At 32.9% G+C, this 23426-nt stretch overlaps 1 protein-coding gene across 1 annotated transcript; it reads left to right on the forward strand.

Annotated features, from left to right (window-relative positions):
- Positions 1–1781: 1781 nt before the first annotated feature.
- LOC123005010 lies at positions 1782–23417 on the forward strand. Its single transcript, XM_044398597.1, has 4 exons — positions 1782–2062; positions 2370–2436; positions 14990–15564; positions 21341–23417. The coding sequence occupies exons 1-4, from the start codon at positions 1997–1999 to the stop codon at positions 21413–21415; spliced, it is 783 nt and encodes a 260-aa protein (XP_044254532.1). The 5' UTR covers positions 1782–1996; the 3' UTR covers positions 21416–23417.
- The last annotated feature ends 9 nt before the right edge of the window (positions 23418–23426 follow it).

Genomic DNA, 23426 nt, shown 5'->3' on the forward strand with positions numbered 1-23426 from the left:
AAAAATATTTACCAATCTGAAGCTCGTGATCAGCCTAGTGCAAAAAATTTGCGGTTTCCAAAAGCATACCTAGCTAATGAATATGACCTCGAAATTTTATCATTTTGACTTGAAAATAATCCGAGTAATATTTATAATATAATTTATATAAATAATTAAATTCAGCAAAAATTGAAGCAAACACACTCTTATCTAAATATGACTTATTGAAAAGGAGTCACAAGACTTGTTTTCGTGTGTTATACAATTTTATCTCAGGATTCGTTTAAGCTTTTTAACACTTTCCCTATTGGTTCCAATTTTTACAAACTGGCCAAGTTTGGATCAAGCCACGATTTGTATCAGTCAACCACAAAATTATTTTGATCATATAGTACATTTACTAATATGGGCAAAATAAGGTCTGTATTATACCAGGTGAATAAAAAGTATGGAATTAAACGTTTTTGCTTAAACTATTTTTTTTTTTTTTGTAAAAACAAATTGATGAATGATAAAGTACTATAAATATCTGATGTTTTATCAAGAATAAAATTTTTCGAATTTTTTTTTGTTTCTACATAATTTTTAATTTTTTTAAATGGCAACCCACTATAAAATCATTTTTCTCATGAAGGTTATGATCTAAGGATTACAGCTATCTACTTTAAATTTAATTTTTTCAAATTTTTTTTTTACATAAATTGCCATTTTAATTATTATTTTCTGGAGGCAAATGATTTAAAAAAACGCTTGGTTCCATACTTTATATTCACCCTGTATAAATAAGACGTATAACTAGTTGCATTAATAGCACGAAAGTGTGAAAAATGACTATTTCAACAATATGTTACGTATAATGTATTTATTTAGTCATTAAGTTTCTACCATTAATAATAGAAAAATAATGTAAATGTTATGCAAGATTTATTTTATTGTGTTGTGGTATTTACTTTAGCTGAGAATTGTTAAAAACAGTGTGTGAGTAATTCACTAAATTAAATTGTACTCATGTTTAAAGAGAATTTTTAATTTCTATTAAATTAAATTGATCTGTTAATTACGTTTTAGTTGAGAGAAGGATTTCTGCGAAACGAGTCCCCATCTATACATTTTGGTCCATTGAGTAATAAGGCGAATTCTCCGGTTAGTTCAAGCTCGCATCAAAAAAGGCCGTCCGCATCGATTCCGGGTAAAAGTGGTGGCAAACAAAAGGGAAATTCCCGCTTTGCCGCTTCGCTTCAATGGAATTGAATTTAGAAAAAAGCTCGGAAAGCATACTAAAGACATATAAAGTTGACACGTCCAAACTCGGCGAGCTTTTTAACCGGTTCTCTCTTTCTATCTCTGTGAAAACGAGTTGAAACGTGAACGAGGACCGGTTTTAGCTTTACACTTGTAGTTTCTAGCTTACGCTACGCCATACGAAAGGAGTTAGTTAGGCAATTATGCAACTCCTCTGTGTGAGACAGAAAAGCATTATGCAGACGAGAAGAGAGCATAACAAACCGGCGAAGACCAATCACAGACCGCTTGGGAATCAGACCTACCTTTGTCATCAATGGGTTACCGACGAGTCCATGTTTGCCGAAGGGGGAGGTCGCGTGTCTTTTTCCTGGGAATTTCCGCAAAAAAGTCCGGATTTTGCGTTTTTTGGCTTGGAGTGGGCTTGTGGGGGTTGATTTTAGGGGGTTTTGGGGGTTTTAGACGAGAGGTTGGGGTATTTGTGGTGTTTTTCGGCCGTTGTAAGTATTGACTTCCCCCCGGTAGTATTAATAGACTGTTTACGGCACGCAGCGCACTTACTAGACGTACAATCAGTAGTAGAACGTCTCGCTTGGAGTGAGGAGGTACTAAGTGAATTGACTGAAATGCAATCCGGTTGTCCTTAGGGCTGTGCTTAGGTCGGCTCGTCGATGATGAAATCGCGAGTTGGTGACGAATTTTAGTGAATCAGGTATAAATAAGCATCGTCAAGGTGGCGACGAAATCAGGAAGTAAGTCCCGGAAAGAAAATATGCTCAAGTTCCTCACTCACAAATTGCGGACGCATTCGATAAACGAAGATAATTACGTTGAAAAGGTGTGTATTCATTGCCGGAGCTGAAATTCGTAACAATATTAACCTCATTGAAGGTCATAACCGAGTGAAAAATGGCTGCCCCCGACAAAAGCTCGGAACAAAGGAATGCATGTTCCGGGTCCATTTTCAGACGCTTTTAGAGATATTCGGCGTCCGGAAAACAGTCCGGGGGACTGATTCGACGTCAAACTGTCAAATTCGAGCGTGTTTGTCGCGATTATTTATAAACCGGCTAATGGCTGAATATTTGTTAATGTTATTCGAGGTTCCTTGAGTCTGAACGTTCTCTCATTGTTGATTTCTCTAGGCTGATGAAGATCGCGATTCCGGGACCGAATCCGACGAGGAAATTGATGACCCGGACTTACCTCTAGGTAAGTCCATTTCAATTTTCGACTTTACTTTCATTCTTCATCTTACCGACAATAACAAATGTTTTATTTGCTTCATTGAATCACCTGTGTGGTCATTGCCGGCCAAGTGCCCCCCGAGTGGTGGGTTATTTTTAAAAGCGACACTTGTGTGTGGTCCTGCGGACAGATCAATGATACCCTATTACGAAAATACACCTCCAACCTCCGGATTTGACTGCAACTAATCCTATTTTTGATTCTTGTCACGCATCGTTACTTTCTAATAACCGTATAAATATTTCTATAAACCCTACCCTATCTAAATATGGATTTCATGAGCGAGGTCATGACCTATGCAGCTTTTATGTTTGCGATAGCATAATTCAGGATCTTGCTTCAAAGGTAGACTTGTTTGGTCTTGTGTCTATAAGACAAGACACGTCACCACCACTTTGTTGATACACGCATTCTTATTCATACATGACAATCGACAAATTTAAAAATTAAATTTATACCAATACATCCGTTACACTCGCTGAAAAACATCTTCGTATTATGAAGCCATTGTAATCGACCGACAACAATTCCGTTATAGAAAACTTATCAGAAATGGTTCGCAAACTTTCCATACACGAGATTTTTCGTTTCACAAAAGCAAAACGACTCACATTCTTAACGAGCTCGATTATTCTTTAACAAGGTTATTTACGACGGAACGCCTCTTCATTATCAATCCGAAATTTTATATAAATAATCCACCATAATCAATAGCAAAGGGAAACAATTATTCCAACTGCATTATATTGATTACAGAAAATTCGTGACTTGGACTTTTTTCGCGAAGATTCTACTCCACATTGTTCCGCTAAATTGCCTTTAACACAAAACCTAATTAAGCATAGCTTTAACAAACAACTAAATTATGACTGAATAGCAATAAAAACACTTTTAAGGCAATAGAAACAAAAAATAGCAACAAAATTATTACAATCCAGAACTTTTTTAAATTTCTCTACATACATATCTATTTTTCTATAAATAACTTTCTCATTTTCAACCATCCTGAAATTGAGATTATTGGATTCCTGCAAATTTAATTTAAAATTGAAAAGTTGTTGGCTAACCCTCTTGAAACGTATTTTTTCAACGGAAATGCAATAATTATTACTTCAACCAAAACCAGTAAGTTTGGTCGAAATTCTGGATAAGTCATTCCAACTATTTGTTTGCTTGCATAACCCAAAATTCTTTACGTTTCAAAACAAAAAATTAAGCAAGAATCTATTTTAGTTTTACTTTTCTAATAAATGAATGCAGTGCAAGCATAAAATGAAAATTCGAAAAATTTGAATTTCTAGGTCAACAATTTGCTCGGTACTCATTAAATAATTCCAAAACATGTAGCGGAATTTTATCACTTTTTAACAATTGTTTATTTCACTGTTTTCCTGTACATTTTTCATTAATTTATCGTTGTATACATTGATAACCTCGGTGTTGTTTTGTTGTGTCAAAAATGTGTAAAAATAATTCTCAATGAAGGGCACTATTGACGCGTAATTTTAATTTTGCAAGAATTAGAAAGTTTTATTGCTGCAACCCTTATTAATTCATAGACGAAACGGAATGTTGTATAAGTGAGGAAAAAGATAAAGGTCAATTAATACACTCACTTTTGCATTAAAAGCTGGATTTTTAGCCGGTTTTATTTTTATCTGATACAGATAATCGAACAGGAAATTGTCATTGTTATTACATTATTTAGATACAAAACATAAATTGAAAATAGGTTTTATCATTAGATGCATCCTTTTGATTTTTAAAAATAAAATAAAATCGACATGAAACAACTTCTTATTACAACTGCAATTATTAAACCCAACAAAGGATTTAAGTTTACTGTGTGAGACTGTAATGATTTCTTTGATGTCTTTTTGGCATTTGTTACCTTTTCAGAGAAGTAGACAAGTCCTGCGGTCATCAAGAAATACTTTGTTGCAGAAAATTAAAAATACAGTCGTTATGCTTTGGTTAAATAAAACACAAAAGAAAGTAAATTTCTTAATTTGTCTGTTCTGGTCAAAGAAATAAATATTTCATCAATTCTAAAAAAGTGTGTTAGTAAGAAAATTTCGCTAGCAAGTCCTGTTGCATCATTATTAGTATATTTTATGAATACATTCAATATTTATGGATGGATCGATGTCTCGACTCGTCAATGGCAATTTAAATAAATGCATATACTGGAAATTCTATCGTCTCTAATACTCTAATTAATCAGGAAAATCCTAGAAATAGTTGATTACAGGTTGTGTCGCTCATAGTATTTTCCAGCAAAATTCAATACAGTTTTAATTGCAATTAGTATTTTACACCGAACCTTGTATTTTTTTACATTTAATCGTTATAAATTACTTTTTTCTGATTTAGTGTCAGTATTTTATTTTTGCGTTTCTAATAACAAAAACAAGTGAGTGAAGTGTTACAGATGAAAAACAACCATTTGTTCTCTGATTATAAATTTAATTAGGATAATTTGAGCATCGAGTGAGATGATCTAGAATGTAAAGTAGGTGGTTATGTAGGAAGGCCATCAGAGTAGAATTTAAATTTCACCATTTTAATGCAACTATAAAATTCCCAACTTTGAGTATAAAAACGAGCATATGTAGTGCTATAATAACAATAAAAGAACCCACAAGTTATATCAGTTAATCCGCGTAATAAAATAAATTTTCAATGATATAGAAGATACTGGAGCAATAAAACTTGGTATTTGTTAAAGAGAAACATTTTGCAAAAGTTGTTAATGAAGATTAAGGATTGCAGCAGCGCGAATGTAAAAAATAATGTCGTTGATCTTTGAATTTTGGCCGAGTTTCAAAAGAATGCATCATTCTCTTAGCATTATAAAAATAAACAAGCGGCTACTTGTCGACAACAATAATTACAAACGTTGCTGCAAGCAGCCTCATGATGGATTCGTTGAAAACATTGCCTTTTCATTGATCTGTGTGAAAAAATCCCAACATGACACATTGTCGGTGATACGCTTTCTTACCATTTTGAAACAGTTGCTGTGTATGTTGATAAGATTATTACGTAAACGATTTTATACAAATCATGAAACATTTCAGATTTATACAGCGATACCTATCGTGTTACTTGAGTAAACATTATTTTTAGCGCCACCAGCGAAACGAAAAGATTTTCTATTTGCTTGACTTTATTCTTTTTTTATAACGTAATTTTCCCAGATATTTCGAATAAATAATATTTCTTGACAAGGCAAAAAACAACTATTTTTTTTTAATCTAAATTGCAAATTGTTGACTAATATTGGAACACATGTAGGTATCTCGTTATTATGCAAATGAATTTTTGCAGGAAAAATGCCACTATTTATCGGGTTTTCATTAGCATAGTGTTAAAAATTCTAGCGTTGTGGCCATTGGCTAAGAGGCTCCCTTGAAAATTCACTGCGCTAATTTTCTTTTCTATAACTATTCCCTCGATTCTTGACAATAATCCATTTTATTATCCATTGTCTTGCGCTGCATTGTTTCCTAACAGCCTAATATTAGGAATGTTCACATACTTAGCTTTTGAATAATTCTGCAATTAATGCCACTTTACGGCTAACCACTAATCTCCTTCCAATTGCATTAACCGTAACTGCAAATTAGTTTTTTTTTTCTGTTAATTAACGAAACTTCATTGTCTTCGATTTTTTCCTCCAGTAGTTGGAAATTGTTGGATCAGACAAGTTATGATAAGTAAAGGTAGCGGCAACTAGTCTCGAATATTTTTAGAACCAGTTTAGAAGTTGTGTAACTGTTTGCTTTTCTAATAGTTGTGCATCGAACGTGACCTCCACTAATTATTATCAGTAGCGAGCAAAATTTCAATATTACATTTGCTGCACACGTTTTGCCTCACCCTCACCGATACTTAATTCTGCATCAGTGGTTTTCAACTCTCTATTAAAGGATGAACTTGACTCATCACTTTAAAAAAAGATTTTCAATTAAGTTTTAATGGGTTACGTCCTAACTAGACGCTAATGACTACGGCATATTTTTCAAAGAAACTTATTTAACTATATTTTCTCTGATGACAAAAATAACCCTGGAATCATTCAACAAGCTAAATCAATTTGATATTGACAAACTTTGAGTTATTTATTCGTATATTTTGTCTTGATGGATAAAAAATTGATCTGCACGACAAAGCTATTCAATTTTGTGTCGGATACTTTATAATAAATTATTAATGAGAGTAGGAATGTGCGGAAAAGTGGAAAACAAAAAATATGTTTAGAAAAAACACGTTGTGATTTTAATAACTTGGTATTCTGGAATTACTATAAAAGGTGATTTTTTCAACGGAATAAACATTGATTGATAAAAAATATTCTCTATTGATGTGGTAATAGAACAAATATAGTTATCAACCTTTTGGTGTTTGAATGCTATTTCCGGATGAATTTTAAACATAGTTAATTGTTTAATGATTAATATTATCGCTCCCGTTATCAATTTAGTACAAGTTGTTTCTCTCGACTCGACCTGTTTTTTCAAGTACCTTATTTTGTTGTTTACTTGCAATATTAAAAAGTGAACTTTAGGGGCAAGTAGCGAAACAATTTAATTGCCAAGTTAACGAATAAAAGTGAAGTCGTAATCGTCGTTAATTCGATTATTTCGAATCAAGAAGAAGAAATAAGTGAGAAATTATAAATTAAAATGGAATTAAACGTGGTTTTTCCCTGAATTCTGTTCTGGCATTGTTTTTCAATGCTTGAGCAGCATTCAAAATTTTCAAATTCAGGTGTAGTTAATTAGATGTGGGTTTAGTTGTAAGTCAGGGAATAGTTTAGATTTGTTTAGAGTCTGGAAGAATAACAAACAGTTAATTAAACGTTTACAGTAATTAAACCGTTAAGCCCTCCTTAAACAGGTAGACATATCAGTTGGTGAAACAGACTGGTTAAATCCAATTAAGTAACAATTGTCTTTAGACGTCACTTTCGTTCAGGGTAAAAAATTGCTCAGAAATTTTGTCACGCTGGTTCGTTTTGTATTGTTGAAATCAATAGGAAAGCCTGTGAAAGCATGATCCTTCCGGGAAACTAACAATAGTTGTGCCTGTGTCCATTATTTTGAACGTTTTTCGATAATTTCTAATGTCCAGGATCGTGTGGTATAAAGCTGTACTTTTTATAGGGGCTATAATGTCCGCAAATAATTATTTTTTAAATCGAAAATCTAAATTTAACGCTTGAAATGCGCTTTAATTAAAATTTAAAGAATTTTTAATAAAATGTCGACTGTTGTCGCTCCATTGAAAACGTTGTCCAAACCGATGTAAAAATTTAATTTTTTTATTGTTAAATTTAAATTACTTTATTCATACGCTAGTTGAACAAAATACCGCTTCTCACCCTTTTCTTTGTTTCATAAATATAGAGTGAGGAATTAACTCTAATACCTCTTTTATGCAGACAAGTTTGCGAGAATTGTCACCTACAGAAGACTTATTAAAAAAATGCATAGAGTGGATAATTTTGTAAATGCATCGTGTAAATTCAAATTAAATCTCTCTGCTCGCGAGGGAGATTTTTGGTGCCCAATTTGTATTCATTACATATCTACGCCTCTGGTAATATTTTTTCCAAGAATTCCAGTGATGAACACCCACCATAAAATTAGGTTTTACTTTCTAAATCTTTATGCCCGGAGTCGGCGTTTTTAATTCGAGAAAATATCAAAAATTTACTGAATAAATTGGAATGTTTAGTTTGAGTTAAAATGAAACATTTGCAATTTTAAAAACGATTTAAAACGAGTTCTTTGTTCTTTTCCCTCTGATCAATACGTCAACATACTAGTCTGACTGAAAATATTTACAGCTCTATTGTGCAGAGGTAGTAACCATTGCAATTTGCAATTACAAGACTTTGGCGTTACTGTTGGCAAAACTGCATGATAATTGTACTTCTTGTGCGTTTTAATGAATATTAAAATAATATGCATTACTTCAATTATATGTCATTGTGTTTTTTCGAGCTTATTAAATCTATTTAGTAATGCAAATGTTGCGAAACTGCGATCGATTAATTGCCTAAATTCGCATTATAAATAATATGCATGTATTCTAATTATTAATTAGTTTAATTAGTGATTTAGCGTTTGACGCCTTCGGGCTTGAACAATTCATTTCGAGTATGGTTCTCATTCAAAGTAGAGAAATCACTCGACTTTTCACTTTATTTTAATTTAATCAGGGATATGAATTAGTTAGTACCACCATTTCGTCGCTAATAACATAAAACAGTCTCAGAGACGAAGACGGATTATTGCGGAATTCCTGTTGTAGCCATTAATGTGCAATTGAAGATGATTAGGATAGAAAAAAAACCTCTTGCAATTTTCTTCGGGATAAATCAGACGGTTGCAGACAAAATGGCCGTGTAAGAAATTTATCGTCCTGAATTTGTGCAAGGAATAGTGTATTAGCACCTCCTCTGTAGATAGGTGTCTTATTAAATTGAAGTTGCAGCGACATTTTCTGCATCGTTACCTTTACGATTTCAGGTTATGAGACAACTGGAAGGTGATACTAATAATAAATTCACATCATAATTCAATTAAATTGGATAACCTGGACGCATTAGTTCCAATTAGTTGCCAGCCAAGTCGGACTGTTTATTTCCATGATGGTTCTACCAGTAAATTACAAGATGCAATCTGGAGAAAGTCCGTTCTAAATGATTTCCATTATTAATCTACGCTCCTATTCCAACACCAAATTATTTCTAATGTGTATTTATTTTTAAATTCAACGCGTTTCTCTCTAATTAACTTCGACAGTGTTGAGCACACGAAGCTGTCATTATTATGTATTCATTGCTCGGATTATTCGCGTGGTCACCCTTCTTTCATTAATTACTTATGCAAAACGTTTTTATTTCGTGCACATTAATGGTAATTAACGAAAATAATTATTGTTACTTACAAACTATCGACACCAATCTACTTACTGCCTCTCAAGAACCTGTTCTCACTCGACAATCTACACGCCTGTCCGTACCAAAAACATGCCTGAAAGATGAGAAAATAGCCACGAAACCAGCTGGCTTTTCAAAAAGTATCAAAAACCTCTCATTTCTGCAATTTTAAGGTAACATTGGAGAAATTAATAATTGACAAAAAATCCTCTAATTTTTTCAACTTTTTTACTTTCTCTTTTTGTTCTTCGTTTTCTGTTTATAATAGATACACTTCTTTATGTTTTTGGATTTGTGCTTTTGGTTTTTTTAACATTCTTTGTTTTTTAAGTACTTTGGTTTTGGTATTTTTGATTTTTCCCCTTTCTTCAATATTTCTGTCTCTTTATTAACTTTAGGTGGTATTTGTTTTTCTATGTTTTAAGACTTCATATGTATTTACCTTCATTGCTTACTTTTATATTTGTCTCTTTTATTATTTTTTTTAATTCTGTTTTAAATTTTTCTTTTCTTACTATTTCTTTCAAAGGTATTTCAAATTTTCTTTGCCGTGAAAATTTATATGCTTTTTAATTATCTTTTTTTCATCTTTTTGTTTTTGTTTTGCTTCTTTCAGCTACATAATCGGTCAGTTTTGTTTCTTCTTTGTTTTTATTGAGGTTTTTATTTTGTTTCACATATTCTCTTTATTTATTTTATTTGGTTTCATAATAATAAACATATTTAATTACGAATTGTGATATATAATAATCAGGTTATTCTTTAATTGAGATAAGTATTTCTATTCCTTATAAAGAAAGCTGGTATATGTTTAAATTAGCAGTTTGATACTTTTCGTCACAATTTTAAGAAATAATAATAATATTTTAATGAAATTTTAGTGAATTACATACAGGGTGCGCCAGAACTCACGCCCCAGAGAAAAAATTCAAGTAAGATAAGATACCAGGAACATGGAAAAAATGTTTAAAAAATTCAATCTGTCAAAAAATTTTGACATTTATTTTTTGACATTTGAATTTTTTTTATGTTTATTTAATGATTCTTGTATATGTTTTTTTACAATTATTTAGTAAAATAAAAAATAACATTGAATAAAGTTACAATTTAGGATATAGCTTCCTTGTTTCCTCTTCTAATAGCCTATAGCAAAAAAACTGGGAAAATTATTTTTCCAACAGAAATAAATAGAGTCAAAGTGCAAACTTTAAACCCTCATAACTTCTAAATTTTTATAGATAAAATTTTTTTAACATTTTTTCCATGTGCCTGGTATCTTACCTTATATGGTATTTTTCTCTGGGGCGCGAGTTCTGGCGCATCCCGTATGTATAAATTATTTACATAGGTGTATTGGTATTTTCCATAATTGTGGTAACCAAATATCAAAACAATAAAGTTAAAGTTGTACCTAATAGTTTTTTTCTTTCTCCTGAAAAATTATGATTTTTCCACATAGAAGGTTCTATCTAGAAAATCAACGACGATTTATAACATTTATTGAATTTTTTTAATAAAAAAAGCACAAATCTGACTACACTATACGAGTACATTTTTTTTCGGAATATTTTAATGTTGAGTTAATTTTTTACTTTATATTGTTCAACCTTAAGCTCCTTGTTGAAACCAGACAATTTGTTTTTGAAACGAAGTCATTGGCTACCTCTGCGAAAAGAAGGCCTAATTGATTTGATTAATTCGTGGAATTTTGTGTTTATTGAATACATGAAATGAAAGTTTGGTAATTTTGTTAGTTTTATTGTCCTGCTTTGTGTTATTTATGGCGTTTGTTAGTTGTAACAGTATCATAGTTGGAAAGCCTGCAAAAATCCACTTTTATCTGGAGCTAGCGAATGATATTGGAACTAGCATTACCACACATATAATATAAATATAACCTTGTGGTCATGAATTGTAATTAAATGATACTCTTGAAAAATAGCAACGTTTGAAAACCTAAAGGTGCTGTTACCATCACCATAATTACGGAGTATTAAAATGTTGGCATAATCGTTTATGGAAACCGCACCTTTGTAGGAGTGAGTCAACCACTCGTACAAGATTGTTTTAAAAGTATAAAATAAATGTTTATGGTCATACGTGCATTGTACTCGGCCATGTATGAGGTCTAGGTCTTTATAGTATACTATTTTCCACTTAGCGCTGCATTTTGCACCTCGAAGAGTGCGATTGAAACGACTGCAGACATGCAACCGTCAAAAGTAACGATGGTAAAGTGAAAGCAGGTGATTTTTTCATCAGCTTTGTCAATTATATAAATAACGGAATACAGGGCGTGTTAAGCTGAGTTTAGCCTTTCTAACAATAAGCTACTTGTAATTTTTCGCAATCGCGAGTAGGACGATGCAAATCTTGAAAAATCTTAATCTTAAAATAAAGCTTGTTCTGTCATACAACTCCGTTGTTCTCATTTCCTTTTTATTAGTTGTGGAGCAAAGTTTTATGCAATTTGCTCCTAAACCTTTATTTCCGGATGCTAAATGTAAATAGTACAAGTTGCAAAGAAAAGGAATAGTTGTTACACACATCCGGTTCATGTCTTTTGACATGGGTCATCGCTAATGAAATAACTTTAAGATGGATTTTTTCACGTTTAAAATGCAAAATAAAATTACAACCGTAACAATAACAAATACGATAGCTGGGAGAACAATGAAGATTTGAATTCTTTTATGTATCGCGATTATAATAATGCAGGTTGTTGGAGGCAATTATAGACAGTGACTTTGAAGGTGCCCCAACGACAATTCTGATCGCAATTATTGCTTCAATCGTGTTGATATTGAATTTCTAGAATTATACGGTTCTTGTCTATTGCCTCAAACAATAATCCGTATTATGTTGATCAGGATACGTTATTGGGAATTACGATTCCAGTTTATGATGACTAGTAGATCTGCGCAGGTTTAATTAACTGCACCACACACTGGGCTAACTTGAAATAACCCAAATTTTATCATTGTTTTGTATTTGAGGAAATTACGTCAGGGCAATAACTGTAACCACGACTTTATACATTAAGATACTAAGTAAATGTAAGATAAGTAATCTTATTCATTCGGTATACAGTCGTTGTTTTTGTTTGTTGATTTTTCCGGATAATTAAATCGCAATCCTTGAGCCCCTATATTTAGCCCCTCAGCCATACAAGAACATCCATTTAGTGCTGGCAGAATATAAAATTAATTGTAAAACTGTTTGCTTCCGGTGAGGGAAAATCGAGCTCGTCTGAAAATTCTCGAGTGTGAATGTCGATTTTCCGTGATTTTCGTGATTAAGTAAAAATTGTTCGATGATGTAAAACTGATTTAGAACGTGTTTATGGGAGATTGGAGTTGTGGAACAATGAAATGGGTAAGGTTTGCGTGATTTTGGGAAAGGTCGCCGCTCAAATCTGGGAAGAAAGATTAGTTTTAATTTTGGTTTGTTATTCATATCATGGATCGAGGCACTCCCATCGTTTGTTCATGCACATCGACGTCTCTGAATTTATTGCGTTCGCCATTCAACCCATAACCATTCTTTCAGGTGTGCATTGTTTAGAGTTGGACATGATTTACATTAAAACAAGATTGATGGCGTATTAAAAAAGCAACTTGGACGCAGCATTGCATATAATGCAATGGGTGCCATATAATATTATAGTTAAGATAAAGGGCAGTGAATTTGTTTGTGAGATAGCGTTGTATTTATGAGGATTCTAGATAAGAATGCCGTATGATATCGGACGATGGTTTACGCGAACTTTACGGGCCATATCTCTGCTGTTTCATAACCGCATATGGCATTTGGGAATTTATCTCGATTACTCGGGATTTCATACAAGACCGCTCGCTTCCACAATATTTATCTTCAGGAGGTACACTTTATTATGATACCTACACGACTGTATTATCCATTAACCGACATGTACAAGCACTTAACAAACAGGGCTTCTTAACATTTTTACCTTTTCATTCCAAAAAACCTTTATCCTTTACAGAACAAATAATGAAACAAGAAAAATGAAATTTGGCTACTTTTGAACCGATTCTCAGGCCCATTATCGAAATTCAGTATTTAATGTTTTGAGAAAAAAAAATTCAAAACAGTACGAAAAGCTTTTGAAAAGTCTTTGAATTAAGGACGAACGATATTACAAGTTTTAGATGGACAGAACAATATTTCAGTACTTTTCTTTGAAACTGTTTCTTATTACTCTAACAACTTAAAAAAATGCAATACTAGAATATTAATAAGTTTTGAGACAGATCAAGCTTTAACCATACTAAATAAAATAGTAAATATAGTGTTTATAAACGTAATACATAATATCAAATTTAGAATCTACAGAAAATTACTAAAGGATCTGACCAAATTTCTTATGTGTAAACAACTAATATTCAAAAAAAAATTAAATCTGATTACACTGTATGACAAATTTACACTTATTTCTATTCCTGTAGATTTAGATATATTTTTTTGGAGGCTGAATGTGAAATTGAAACTTGTTTTAATATTTATTGGAGATTTTTCGAGTTTTTTTGGTTTTTCTTTCCTGTTCAGAAAAAAGACAATACTTAATGTTGCACTCAAAAATCACAAATTTACACACTTTACTCTGCGATAAACAACAGAATAATAAATTAAAATATACCTACATACTAACCTTATATGGCATCTTCTTCTGCTACCCTTTGTAGCAATTCGCCTCTGCTTTTTAAACGGACCTACTGAAAATAAAGAATCACAAAATCAGTTTAATGTGTTATTAAAATCTGTTGAAAATGTTCGCTGTCCTTTTAATCTGGATCCTTTTAGCAACATTGCGTCCTCCATTTCCCTCTTTGGCATTCACTAATAACTCGAAATTTTAAAAATTGCACACTACTAAATGCCTATTAGGCACTCGAAAATACTCAACACGCACGCACTGATAATACAGGCTACATTTCTACAAAAATTCGCACTGAACCACGAATAAGTACCTTACTCGGACAATTATTGCAATCCCGCCATTCGCCTCATATGACGTCCAGATGCTAGCATAGGAATGGCTACGGAATAGTGTAATGTGATATTTTAAAACAAAAATGTGTTTAAGGCTACGCCACTTGTTTCTCGCAACTAGAACTCAAACGTACTGAGGTTTGCTGAGTACAACTGTGCATTTTTACTTAATTTTTAAAAATTTTGACTGTTACATGACCCACAGTGTCTGGCTTGAGAACCAAGGTTTATTTTTTATTTTTCATAAATTCAATAACGAAATACACAAAAACTACTTCCAGCAGCAGCTGAATAGAAGATGTAAAAATCTGTCATCTTTCAACATTCGTTTTCAGAATATACTTGCTCTTTTTATTGTTCTCCTTTACTTTGATATTCGTCTCTGTTTAACTGTCTTGCTTTTGTTTCGCACCCCAACAATTTTAATTGTTAAATAAATAAATCCGGTCTCGTCTTTGTAAACATGAAACCTGTTCATAGCTCACCAAACATTGCACCTCTTACCACTTATCTACAACCATAACTCTATAAACTTTACGGTTTTTGTTGTTGCAGTGATGTCAGAACGCATGTGTAGCGTCTCCCCGGCAGACACCGGTTGTTCCATGGAGAGTCCCGCACCGGACCAGCACGACCCTCACAGCTCTGAAGAAGAGCTCGAGGTGATTAACAGTAACAAAGAGGAACGTCCCGCTCGGCCCCTCCGTGCGACGTCCGTTTGCCTGCCGGAAAAACGTAAATGGTCTCAAGTCGGTGATTCGTATTCTCGCCACAAGTACACGCCAGAAAACGAAGAAAACATGTCACATTATGGCAATCTGAGTCCGTCATCGCCGTGTTCCCCGTATCATAAATGCTACGGCGAGGACGGGATCCACATCGAACATTCCGGTTCTTCGGACGAAGAAGTCCATCATTTGCTCGCCAGTATGGCGACACCGGTCCAATTTCGCACCTCTCCACCTTTGGAGGCGGTCAAACCGGGGAGGAAAACCCCCATGAACAAGGGACGATCCATGAGTCCACCACCCAAATTGTTGCACTATGAAGAGTCACCAAGGAAAAGGTCCAAGCACACCAGACACGCGCATGTACAGAGACCTTATTTGGACTTCGAAAAAATGCAGCATGTAAGTATGGGTCATTAAGGTACTAGTTTATATGGCGAGCAATTATAACACTAGTATAGCAATTAATCGACATTGACATTGACTTCATTTGTACTACCTCTCTATTGATACAAAAGCGTGTGCAAAAAATTGTTGTTTTCCACTTTAATATGCAAACATGACTCATTATACTGAAACTACTTATACATTCAAATGAGGAAATTAGGGATGAAGTTAAAATCGATTTCATTGCGTAAGGTGACCTTAAATACACAATTTTCACTTAAAAGGAAAAAATAAAACTTACCACAAAGAAAACGTAATACTTATCAAGATCTTTATCATGTGTGTTTAACTTCCATTCCTGGCTATTTTTGCTTCACAAATTTTTAATTACAGGTTTTGAATTTATAAATTATAATCACAAAAACTCATTTAGTTACAATTTATTCCGCCCACACGAATTTTTAGTCACAAGCGTTAAATTACAAAAACTTGGCTTATTTTTAATGACTGCTAATTAAATTAGACCACTCAGCTTAATTTAGTGCATTAAATTGCAATTTCAGATTATGCAACTGCGATTTGTATTGGTATTAGGACAATGGAGTACCGCCTTCAATAAAACATAAATGTTAATAGCTCTATTATTACTCGAGTTTCGAAATTCACTTACCGCAAACTTTGAAAAGACAAAAATTCAAGATAATAGTTGAAACTGACTTAAAAATTTGAGATGTTTTGTAACATTTGCAATTTGGACTTAAAGCCTCCAGTTTGGAATTGGTTGAACTCTAAGCAACGCTTAATAGCCTCATGAAACATTACTCTTTACAATGCAATTAAAAGTTTCCAAATAGATTTTAATAGCTTATGGTGAAGTCACAAGCAAAGAGCAGCTACCTAAATCACACACAATTCTACTTTTGGTGCAGGATGTTAATAATTTATGTAACCTCCGCAGACGATTTAATGCATTTTCAATGTTATCAGAAAGACGTAAATTGACTACCAATAACTAATTGAAAAAGGGTGGTTTTTGCATAATGCATGTGACGTTTCAACATTGATTCGTCATTTTTTAATAGTCAGGCGGTTTAGTCTGCGCAAATAGGCTTTTTATTGAAATTCTTGAGAGAATCCTGCTGGACTTTATAACATTAAAATTGTTTGTTTATTCCGTCATTAAATTTGGCTCATTTTATCGAAAAATTTGTATATTTGAATTTTTTATTGTTATTATCATTTTATTGGCTATAAATTATGTTATAATAAATGATAAAAGCAGAGTATCACTGGCAATGTATAATTTGATTGAGTGTATGTCGTTCTTATGAATATTTTAAAATGCATAGTCGATTTTGTAGTTTTCGTGTACTTTGCACCTATTATAGATTTATAGAGGTACAGACAGTAATATATTTTCCTTTTAAACTATTTTAAAATTCGTCTTGAACTCGATATCAATTGGTGGAAAGCTAAAATTATCGTCTATTCGTTTCTCCACGATGTTGCAACCAATTTCCTATTTTCCTGAAACTGCAATTCTCTTTCCAGGAAACGTTTACCGGTAGTTTATATATAAATTTATGTGCATTTTGAAAAAAATAAAAAACCCGCTGTAGTTTCAATCCTGAAAACATATTTCAAAGAAGTTTTCACGTTGTTTTTTTTCCGGAGCTTCTTGTCGTGTCCGAATACTGCAAATAATTTTGTTGAGTAAGTCTGCACTTGAAAAACCCTCCAGTTTTGGGGTGATATTTTCGTGAAGAAAGCCAGGAGCGGTCGATACTAATTAAACTAATTAAAAATGTGAAATACTCGGCGATGCACTGTGCTTGAAAGGAGTTTTTCGGTAGTTGACAAAAAAGTAAGAAACCAAAGCCGGAGTTTTTATCTTTTTTGTCATTACCACCGTGAAGTGTTCAGTACTCAAAATATTTAAAAAGCTCTCGAGAGTGAGGCAAAAATTCACGCTGAAATGACCCCTAAACTCGACTATTGTAAAGGCCGGAATTAGGAACGCGTTTTGTTGAAAATCTGCCTGCCTTACTCGTGCGCTATTCATTTCAGTGTAAATAGCAATGAACTTTGGGCCAACGTATATTCCGCAAGAATGGTTTGCATGTGTGCTAAAAAAATATATAACATTCGGTGTGAGTAACGAATGACTTCATCAAAATGTACTACTTTGTAGAAAAATCGATGGTTTAGTGGCACTTCAACAAGTTCGTTAATATTTTATAAGACGGACTGCCACTCTTGACAGGGATGTGTGCTATTCTTCCGCTAAGCCCGTTGGTTTTTATACACTTGAATAATTAACGTTCATTATCAATAGTGGATGGAAATAACCCGCAGATTAAAAATAAGCTTCATTAGACTAACCGATGAGAATTTTTTCCAACTGCTATCGATCCACGCTTCTTGCACCTCCCTTAAAACCCACTTCAAAATCAGATTTGGATTATTGCAGTTGATGGATTGGATGTTGCGTAATTTCTGCGTTGCTTCGCCAGTGGCGCACTGCTAAATATTTTCTTAAATGAAAACTGCTAGAAAGTTGCGATTATTAAATTAAATTAAACAAATTAAAAGGGGCAGCTTTGCTTTCCATGATTATCACCTCACTTTATCGCTAAATGTAGAAATCTATAGCACTCCATATTCGGTTTCTTTTTGACTTAAGTTTAGACAAGTCAGAGACAAATAAAAACATCGATGGAACATTCAGTACTACTGATTTAAAAAAAATGATGAGGAATCCGACCAATTATAATAAATAACTTTTGTAAAATCATTTACCACATAAAGGAAGGAAAACCACTTATGATTTTAAAGTTTGTGCAAATATTTTAACAGGTGATAGTAGAACTCAATTTAGTCGAAAAAAAAGTCTCCTTATATAAAAAACAGCATAAAACGGTAAAAATTTTGCATCTATTTTTTTATTAGATAAATGTTACCGACAATTAGCAATGTAAACTTTGCGATAAAGTACTCAAAATGTTCAAGCTGCGTTTACTTTGCATGTTTTCGTCAATTTTGCCAAAGTAGAAGTTGCATCCTTTATATCTCAGAAACTATACATAAAATCGCTGTCAATTCATAGTGGCCACTTTGTAAATTTGTAAAAATTGAGTTGTGTAAATCCGACTTTAAACATCCAATTGTTTTTTAGGGACATATGTATCAAAAATGACAATTCTCAAAAAGTCGGGGAATACTTCACACTAAAAATCTACTGCGCCTGTCACAATTGTTGACACAATTTAGTTATTTCTGCTGTCAACATTGACACAACTCACACACTAGACGTGGCGGGATAGGAGCTGCCAACTTTGCAATAAATTAAATGGCCACTATGAATTGACCGCGACTTTATAAACATGTGGATAAGGGAAGTTTAGTTGTTTTGTCTTCCTTTGAGTTCTACTGTTAAAATATTTGCTCATACTTTAAAATCACCCCGTATTGTGAACAACAAGAAATGCAAGAAAATTCATTGAAAAGCTGTTGTAAAACAGGTATGGTGTCATGCATTTCAGCGATAATTTGAGACCTCACTCTAGTGTAAAGCCCAACCAAGTGGGGTATAAAATTTTAGAGTTCTTAAGACCTTTCGTCTGGTTTTCACTTTTTTTTTAAATTTGTTCTTGAGAAAATATTCAAAAACGGAAATGATGTTAAAAACACATTCAATAAATTGTAGAAACTCGCTCTGGTGTAGTAAAGACCTAAATGGATTTGTTTATCATCGGCAAAACTGTCGATTAATAATACAACTGTTTTATTGCATAATTAAGTGTCCGTTTCAACGAGCTAATAAGAATTTGAACAGTGTTTTAAAAATTGGTTGTTTTTATTGGGTTCTGGCGACGTTGAGTGAAATGGTTGGCTGCAGAGAGCGAATCTATTTCTTCGGTATTTGCAGCTAATGTTTTGTCATTACAGGAAGTCGATGCAGCAGGCGATTTTACGAGGTGCAGACTAAAACCAAACTCAGTTAAGGTTGGAAAGTTTTACTGCAAAATATCCAATGAGGAAGTTACAGTCACGGCAATAATAATTTAATAAAGTAGATATAAAATGTGTGTATGCACGTCCCGTTTTTGTGCCACATTGGATCGCATTAATCCGGCATAAAAGCGACGTTCACGCGATTATTTTAAACGACAACGATAGTATTTAAGATACAATTTGGAGCTGGTCCAACAACATTAACAGATATCCGGTGATTACGCGAATTGCGATTCCACAAACAAAAAACCTGCCTCAATATACGGCTTGACCTTCACCGTCAAAATGTTCCACGAATTAACAACATGTTCACGAATAAAACCACGCTTTCTTTTTGCATTCAACGCGATGGAATTTATACAACCTATAATTATGTAACGTTACTCACTCTCGGTTGCCAAATTTCAATCGGGTTGTTGGTTCGCGCCAAAAAACAAGACAATGCATTTCATTATTTCGATACCGACTTAAAAAGTAGTCAATTTCATTTAGTTTTTGATTTATCGCTTCTGTCTCTTTAATAACTTTACTTGCATTGTTCGGCCACGAAATACAATGTGACGTTGAGTCTTTGTTGGGCTGTTTTTAGTTCGCATTTGGCACCAAGACAAAACTCATAATGCTGAATGTCCTCCAACTTGGAATACACACACATACCTACCCTATGCACACCAAATGGACAGAAATGTTACAATTGTAATACTAAATACCTACTCAAAAAGGCACTTTGACACGGCATCAGCAAGATTTTGCCGACTGTTCTCGTGTTTGATTCCTTATTAAGAATAATTTCACGTAAAACTAGTTTTTACATACATGCTATCTAACTGAGAATTTTCCACCATTTCTAACTTTCTGTTAATGTTCACTCTTTTTATTAAAAAAATGTGAATTCGCTTTTTAAATGTCATTTATTTTATTTGCTTGACTTGTGAATAAAATACAATTTTGAGCTGAAATTCACCTTGAAAGAATCTTGTTTGGCAACAGTTCTTTACAATGGTTTCACAATCTTTCAAAAACTTCATTTCAATCTCGTATCATTGATTACAAATTTACAAAAAAAAGTATTGATTTTAACCCATTTGACGTCAAAACGTTCGTATGCATGCCAGTAAACGATATAAAGCATTAAAGATTATTGATAACTAAAGCTAGGACTGTAATGTTTATTTTAGGTTTAAAAATTATTAATCATTTTTGAGTGATTTGTTGTTATCGTGGTATCAATTAGTGATATTTTTAATTTGACTTGAAGATAAAGCCTAGATATTCAGGTTGTTGAAATTTATGAGCAATCATTAGGGAGAATTTTGTTTAAAAATACGAAAAGCTGCGCGACTGTAAAAAGGAAAGATGTAATTAGATAAACTTGTTTTCTTAGATCAGAGTACGATTAATTAATTTTTATTTTGGAGTAAAACCGCTATCTTGCGATTTCATAAAACTGTTTATTTTAAAGCAGGACTTGAAATGACTTTCGAAGGATAAACAGATTTTAAAAAATTTGTTTTCATCTCGTCATTTATTGAAACTAGTATAATATTAAGCAACGAATTATCTCTGATCTTGAACCGGAGCTTCAAGGCCTTTTTTTGCACAAATTAACATAAAAGAAATACAACCATTGTTCCAATTAGCATAAAATTACTATTGATAATGTTTTGATTTCGAATTATTCCATCCGCCACGTATTTACTCGCTTTTTTGCACAAGTAAACAAATATAACAAGTTCAAGGTTTTTTGATGATAATTTAACCAATTGTCTTTTTACAGCTGAAAGCTCGCTCGGTGAGGACATGGCGTCACAGCGGAGACCACGGCGGCGAGCTTTCCGTGTTTTGTTGGTGAGAGGAGCTTAAAGGGCGGTCACCGTCGCCCTGCGAACTATCAAAAACTCCATGCATGAGCAGTTTACCAGCGTTATGGCCCGATCACTCACCAAACGAGTAAAACTGCTGTTTGGCTCGAAATTGGTCAGTAAATTGGGTAATTACTGGAAAAAGTGGTGGCCTGTAAAACTTAGTGCTTGTATTTATGACTGTAAATAATTTAAATCAAATCACCTCAAGTTCAATGTGGTATATTTATATGGTCTGAATAAAATTGGCTCTTCAATGCACTATACTTACAGCACAAAAATTTTTCGAATTACTGAAGATTATCGCCTGTGGAGCGGCCTTCTCACCTGTATTTGCATACTTTCGCCTAATTTACCGACGAAAACACATTTCAACAAATTTTTGACAATATATATCCATTTGTATAAGCAGTGCCACAATCTTCAGTAACATTAATGTTGTAATAATATCATAGTTGTAACAGTAATATTTAGAGGATCGAATTTTCAAAAATGCAGTTGTACAACAAATTTGGAATGTTTCTTGTTACCAACCTCTAATAAGAGGAACGGTAGCTCATTATCGAATAATTAAAAGTTGATGTTTTTTTTATAAGGTTTCCAGGCCTACAGACTAAGTTTTTTGATTGGGAAAATTGTATATTTCATGTATGTATGAACATTTTCGGTGTTTTTTCAATGTACAAAACGTTATTTCGGCGAAGCATTAAAAATTTACAATTAATTACGAATTTATATTGTAGATATGAGAGCATTTTTCGTGCAATTTACTAATGTTGTCGACTTTTTTGTACATAATTGAGAATTTTAAATTTGTGCATTTAAAAAAAATGTTACATTATATAAAAACAAAAGTGTTTCGCTTTCAGTTGTTTTGTAAATACTACCGTTGTTTTTATATAATGTTGATTATTGCAATGTGAAATATTTTTACAAAGTAGTTGAGTGTCTGTAATAGATTTAGTTTTGAATTAATGGACGATGCGTCATGCGACAAATTTTAAAAGTTTTATTTAAAAAAAATCTGTTGCCTTTAATTAGATACAAAATTATTGTTGCGATGCATTTACTGCCATTTTGGAATTTTTCAAAATTCACCACTTGAATGAAACTTTTAAAATTTGTGTGTAGTGGACCTAAACTGGGAAATTATTCTAAGCCATGTTGTTGCCATATTACCGCTTACTGAACTTTAACACTGGCCAGGAACAGTTCGAAAACAACAATGCTGCCGAACGAACAACTGCCCTGTTGAAGAAAAACAACAACCACAAATGGTAACTGCCGTCAGAAGTTGTGCGGTGCATTGGTGAAATCAAAATTAATTTAAAGTGGGTGTTTGAACTTGAAAAAGATCATGTTTGTAACATAGAGGTAAAGATAGTAGGACTTTTAACAAATTGAAAGACTTTTTTTAAATTGTGTGTGAGTGAATTGTGTTTTTTTAAAATGGAAATGTTGCGATTTTGTAGGAATGGAGAAACCAGAATTTGTCAAAAATTGTATAATCAAGAGTAGATACTATAAGGTGTGTATAGTACATATAATTTTTTTATATAAAACGATCTTGTGTAGGGTAAAACTATATATTATTTAAAGATATTGCCCATTTTTTGGAAACATCAGTGTTGCACGAGTTATTGATTTTTTGTTGAATTTGGGAGATTTATAACACTCGAATTTTATTTTTTGTGATTCTGAGATCTATTAAGTTTTTATCTACCTATGAAATGGGTAATAAATTACATTTAAAAACCAGTGATATGTTTTAAGTATTTCTTTGCACCATTACGTGCAGTTGTGAGTAAACATTATTCTTGTGATACAAACTATTAATAGCCATATAGAAATCATCATACAAACCTTTCGTTTAGTTTCTATATGACTATTTTTGCACGTTGTAATACTTAGTTGCAATACACATATTAAGTTTAACGATTTTTTTAATAACTAACAAAAATTACCCAATAAAATATTTTTTATCATCTAAAACACCGAATT

The sequence above is a fragment of the Tribolium madens genome, unplaced genomic scaffold (genome assembly GCF_015345945.1).
Source record: "Tribolium madens isolate multiple individuals breed KSU strain unplaced genomic scaffold, Tmad_KSU_1.1 Scaffold_20;HRSCAF=117;Tcas5.2_LG4, whole genome shotgun sequence".
NCBI classification, from domain to species: Eukaryota; Metazoa; Arthropoda; class Insecta; order Coleoptera; family Tenebrionidae; genus Tribolium; species Tribolium madens.